Consider the following 6,124-nt stretch of genomic DNA (forward strand, 5'->3'; position numbering starts at 1 on the left):
TTATTTATTTCTTCTCTTTAGGCGCGCAATGAATCTTGGGCAATTTCTAGCCGCGAAGGATAGTAGCGGTGTGTCCTCCAGGAACAGGCAAAAGAAGGAGGCATTTGTGGGGAGCATTTGGAGCACACTTTGAATTTGGACAGGCTTCGCGCGGCTTAGTGACGTAATTGCACTTCAAATACGCACTCCGAAGGATGCAGACCCTGAATTTGGACACAGCCCATATATACAACACACGGTACTGGGGAACAGGTGGAAACGATCAGGACGGGGAGGACAATCAGAATGGTGGGAAACCACAGAAAACAGAGTCGAATTTCAAAATAAAACAGGAAGCCATAAGACAACATTGACAAGACAACTAAACACAACCAACTTTCTTGCTATGATAGTGATATATTTAGTCGTTCTGGTCGGTCATAAATGCGCAGTGAAAATGCACAGGGTGAGTCAGAAAGTACCGTGCTGCACTGATAGGGGGCAGTGCAGAGCTCCATATGCACAACACACGTCACCGCGTGCTCTTCTTCTTTTCACGGCGTACACCCCTACTAGTCGTGGTTAACTGTGTTTTCTGAAACTCAGGTGAACAGTGTTGTGTTTGTACTCTGAGTACTGTGGACCTGTTCCACACCGGGGTCTGAGTCTTTCAGTTGTTGTTCTCTTGTTGATTCACTGCAGAATCATTTCAGATTATTTAACTTGTGCTGCTGTGAAACTGTGTTGTGTTTCTATGATGATGAGCTCAATGAGAAAAGGAAACAGAAACAGGTTTAAATCTTTCAGACAAAATGTTTTCACTGTGTTCACTCTGACTGCTGCTCCTTGAATACTTGACTCCTCCCTCTTAGTCTGAACTCTGAGACCTGCCCTCTAGTGTTCACACGTCATCAACATTTACACCGTCTGTTCACCCTGCAGAGCTTCACACAGAGGTAGCAGCACACGAAGGCAGGATATCAGCTCTCACTCAGCCGTTATGGCTTCACTTCTCTTCTTCTTGTTCCTTCTGTATGAAGCAGCCTCAGGTAAAGACGAGCTTTTATTAGTTGATTTCAGGTTTTTGAACAGATTTTTCAAAGTGTTTTAAACATTTGGGAAATGTTTTCCATGAATAGTTAAAATTATACAGATCAATTTACTTATTCACAAATGTTATTTAGATAATAATGACGATTACTGGTACGTGACATACAACAAACTGATCAGACTCTCAGACTGTTTGGAGCAACTGCGTAGTTTAGAGAAAGGCTTGTTGATAAAATGAGGAAGGAGAGAGAGAGAGGGCGGGACAAAGGAGGGAGGGAGGGAGGAGGTGTGTCCTGTGGTGAGCTGCAGTGCAGAGGGCAGCAGACTGAACTCTTTAACAACTGATGAACATTTGAATCATGTTTCTGTTTGTTTCATGTATCAATCATGTCACTTCTCTGATGTCATCAGAGCTGCTGTCTTCAGTATTGATCTGTGCAGGGCTGTGATTGGCTGAATGTGACAGTAACAGAGTGTGAAAGTGATTCAGTCAAATCAGCAGTGATGGACTGTTACTGAGCTGTGATGACATCATCAGGGCCGTCAGTAGAAGTGTAGAGTTTATTTAACAGCAGGAAAGAAGCTCATCACTTCATCAGGTCGCAGCTTTAGAGAACCTGCTCGTATCAGTCCGTCTACATGAGTCAGAGATGATGTCACTGAAGGGACGCTCTGATTGGCTGAGTGGATGTTGGCTGTTCATCACATGAGAAAGTTGAAGCAGCTTCATGTTTGACAGTGTCAACAGATGTTCTGAGTGATGAGTGGATGTCTCCAGGTGATATCAGGGTTCCTGTCTGTTCTCTGCTGTCCTTTACTCATCTAACAGCTCCTCCTCTCTACATCTCTGTTATTGTTTCATAGAGCCTGAGGTGGTACGAGTGGGACCAGAACAACTTGGACAGGATGTAACTCTGCCGTGTGACGCTGGTGACGTCAAAATCATAGTTGTAAACTGGACCAGATCTAAACCACAGCCATCAAAGGACATCCTGCTTTGGAGAGATGGACACATAAGATCCCCCATTAAAGGTCGAGTGCAGCTGGTGGACGGTGAGCTGAAGAATGGAAACGTGTCTCTGATCCTGAAGAACGTGAGCAGAGAAGATGTCGGTTCTTATGAGTGTCGAGTTGCAACAGCTGGTTCAAGACGGAAGAAGAGAGCCGTCAGTGATGTTAAGCTGATCAAAACCGTCCGGCTGCAGATGACAGGTGAGTGTGTGTCTGTGTGTAGATCAGTGTGTGTCTGCTGATCCACTGTTCACTCATGTCATGACTCATGTTCACTGTCACCTGCAGAGAACCAGAAAGGAGACAACAGCGACAGACACAACAACAAGGATGGAGCCTCCACTCGTTACCTTGTTGGATTTGAAGCAGCAGCAGGTGTTTTTCTTCTGGTTTGTTTTTCTGCTGTTGGACTTTTTCTTGTCAGCAAATCTAAAAGACAAAGAGAAAAGAAACCAGAACCATCTGCTGATGAAGAGACAGGAGATAATCTCCTCTGATATGATCAGATCAGCTGACATGTCACAGACCTCTTTAAACAGTGATTACCTGTCTGATGTTCATTCTCTCTGTAGGTGAGAGTTCAGGTATAGATCAGGTGTTTGAGGCTCTCCATCAGGATGATCTGGTATCAGTAATGTTCCCCTTCATGAGTCACTACCTTATCGTGGTGATGGGGTTTGTGTACCTGTTGACTCTGGGATCTGTGTTGTCTGGAGCACTGAAGCTCCTGGTAGGGTCCCCCATGACAAAGTGGTCCCAGAGGAGGGTCAGACTAGATGTGACTCCAGTGTTATTATTATTATTATTATTATTATTATTATTATTATTATTATTATTGTTATTAGGGGGCCAAGCCCGAGGGGCCGAGGAAACGTGTATGCAAGCATATGCGTTTCCTTTTTGCCTGTCACTAAAGCTGGGTTTTCTGACATAGGACACGCCCACTTCTGCTGCACATTTTGTTTGCTAAAGCGCCACATATGCAAAACCTACTTTTTCGAACTCCTCCTTGGGATTTTGTCCAATCCCCGATGACAGGGAGCCTGTGAGTTGCGGAGTGTTGGAGGATTGTGGTGTTGAAGTTCGTCTTCTAATGTGTTGCTCCTTAAGTTAAAAAAAGGGGAAAAGTTAATGTCACAGAGTTCTACTAACAGATAGATAGATAGAATTACTTTAATTAGAAGAGAATTTAATTTAAAGATACATTTTTAAAATTAAATTTTTTATTTAAAATAATTTAATTTAAAGAATTTAAAGAGAATTTAATTTAATTTACTTTAGAACAGAATCAGTCTTGGATTGATCACTTTGGTTTATTTTACAAAGAGTCAGAACAGAACAGCTGTTAGCTTCCCTGAGAGAACAGAGTGTTGTGTTTCAGAGATGAGTGATGGTGTAACATCATGTTGTGTCCCACATCATTAATCTCAGAGATAACTCAGTCTTTTATTTCTCACCTGCTGATCAGACAGCTGATGAGGCGTCTTACTGACCTGAGCACGGTTCATTTAGTGTTAGCATCTTTGGCTAACAGCTCCACTAGTGTTAGCATCAGGTGGATACATCCAGTCACACACATCCGGATCAGAACCAGACACTGGTATTGGCTCGGTCCGTCTTTAGTCTTGTGGTGTGTTCAGGTGCAGCTCAGACTCAGGAGACGTCTTCAGAGTCAGTTTAGTGTGTGGGCCTCTGACAGGTGGATCAGTACTGATGGATCAGACGTGGTGGACCCGGTCAGAACCGCAGCTTTGTCCTCAGATTTAGAGTCTCTAACAGAACATGAAGCCCACAGAGAGTCTGAAATCAGCTGTAAAGAGGTCTGAAACATGAACAGCAGGATGATGCATTTCATATTTTATATAATAACAGCTTGTGTCTGCTTTGATTTATATATTTGATGCTTCTGATGTTAATAAGACATAATGTTGTATTTTTTATATCCAGGAGTAGACTGAAGTCTGCTGAATGTAAAACTTAAAACAAAGATGAGACGTGAAGTCAAAGTGTCTCAGAGGAACCTGCAGGACGAGCTCAGCACTAAAAACCTTCAGACACTTAATGACACAGATGTTACTGTGGGAACAAACATCTGGATATTATTATTATTATCTACTGAGTAGAATCACATGATGTGAAATAATCTGACTTTTACCAAAGAACTGTTCAAAGTTGAAGCTGAGGCACAATTAATGATCCTGTGATTTAATTCTTATCAGAAATTCACAGAAATATGATAATAATAATGATAATATAAACCTTCAATAACAGACAGAAAACTCTCCTACTGTGATTATAGAGCTTTTATTTTTATATGAAATGATGAAATGTTTTTGTTGTGTTTGTTACATTGTGTTCTCGTCTATCAGATCGTTACATCACATTATTATATACAAGTTATATAATAATTACACAACATGAGAACATTTAAAAAGAAGAAAGAACACATACACAAACTTTAGCAGTTTTAGCATCTCATGCTAACAGACGCACCTTAAAATGTAAAACAGAACCAGGTGCTGTTTGTTCTGAATGTCCTGTTGTGTTTATATGTTAACATGTTTGAGTCGGTTTCTGGCTTTTGAAATGTATTCAACATTTATTTTGCACATGCAAGCAAAGATTAATAAAGTATCTAACAAAAAGTCAGAACTGTTTTTCTGTGTTTTTTACAGTGGCTTTAATCTAAACTAAACTAATATAATATAATATAATATAGTATAATATGATATAATCTAATCTAACTCTTCCATAAATATTCCAAAACGTGTTGACACTAAATTTAAATTTGAATTTAATTCTGAGAAAATACAAAGTGTAACCAAACTGTATTTTGTGACAAAACACTGATGCTCCAACATCTTTATATATCTATAAAATAGTAAAAACCTGAAAAGAGCTGAATATACTTTTACAGCAGATTTATATAAAGTGAGCAGGACTGAAGCTCACAGTGAGTTTCATTTCTGGAGAACTGAATGTTGAAGTGGTTTATCTGCTGTGCAGCCACACCCTCAGTTACACCACAGCAGAGTTTCATATAACAGCCTGTAATCACACAAACAGCTTCAACACAATAATTATATTAAAACAGGTTTGTGTGAGTTACATTTAGTCACCTGAACGTCTCATCACACTGAGTTGATGAAGGTTCATTTAGAACAACATGTTTATGAAACACAGTCTTCAGTTTGCTCTGATCTCTGCAGAATAACTCAGTCTGTGTTTCATGTTTCATGAGTTTCAGACATTTTCTCTTTTTTATGTATATTCAGCTTCTGCTTTCTGTCAGCTGATGGGAATTTAACTCACACAGATATTCACATAAACAACATGTTTCTGTTCCTTAACTAAAGCTGTGGATGATCTGAGCTGCTGAAACACACCTGAGTCTCCAGGTAACCTGCCAGGTAACAGCTAACACCTGTCCTCCTGTCCTCAGAGACAGAGTTCAGTCTGACTTCTCTACAACATCAACAGGCTCAGAAACACGTCTCAGATCAGTTACTTTATGACTTTTGAACCATGTCCAGCTTTTAGGACTGCAGTCACACCCAGTTAGTGATAAGAAAAGCTTATCACTGATTCGCTTTCATTTCTTGCAAACTGCAGTCCGTTTCCGAGAAATGGAAACTCCCCAGAGCTCAACATGGCGTCAGTGTTTGTGAACAGTCATCAGAGAGCTTAAAATGGTGTTTAGGTGGAGCTTGTGGTCTGAAAGCGCTCTGAGCTCTAGTTACTGAGCACCTCCCCCACAATCTGCAACAGGACGAGGTTTCAACATGAGAACAGACCGCTGCTGTCTGACTGCTTTTACTGTGCAGAGAAACAGACTGACAATATAGAAGAAATGAGGTTTATCATGAATCTATTCACTGTGAATGACCTCATATCTGAAATATAATAGATATGATTCATCTGCTGTGGGAAGAATATTGAATGTCTGCATTGTTGTTGGAACAACTGACGAACACAGAGACTGAACTCCTCCACTGTGAGCTGAGAGTCAAATGTTCCACTGTGAATTATTGATAGGACTGAAAACTGGAGGTGAAGAGAACGGTTGACTCTTTATCAGGACTCT

At 40.6% G+C, this 6,124-nt stretch overlaps 1 protein-coding gene across 1 annotated transcript; it reads left to right on the forward strand.

Moving 5' to 3' along the window:
- Positions 1-884: 884 nt before the first annotated feature.
- Positions 885-3,993, forward strand: LOC115590329 (uncharacterized). Its single transcript, XM_030431673.1, has 5 exons — positions 885-1,028; positions 1,894-2,241; positions 2,329-2,415; positions 2,613-2,806; positions 3,988-3,993. The coding sequence occupies exons 1-5, from the start codon at positions 980-982 to the stop codon at positions 3,991-3,993; spliced, it is 684 nt and encodes a 227-aa protein (XP_030287533.1). The 5' UTR covers positions 885-979.
- Positions 3,994-6,124: the final 2,131 nt, after the last annotated feature.

Source organism: Sparus aurata, chromosome 10 (assembly GCF_900880675.1).
Source record: "Sparus aurata chromosome 10, fSpaAur1.1, whole genome shotgun sequence".
NCBI classification, from domain to species: domain Eukaryota; kingdom Metazoa; phylum Chordata; class Actinopteri; order Spariformes; family Sparidae; genus Sparus; species Sparus aurata.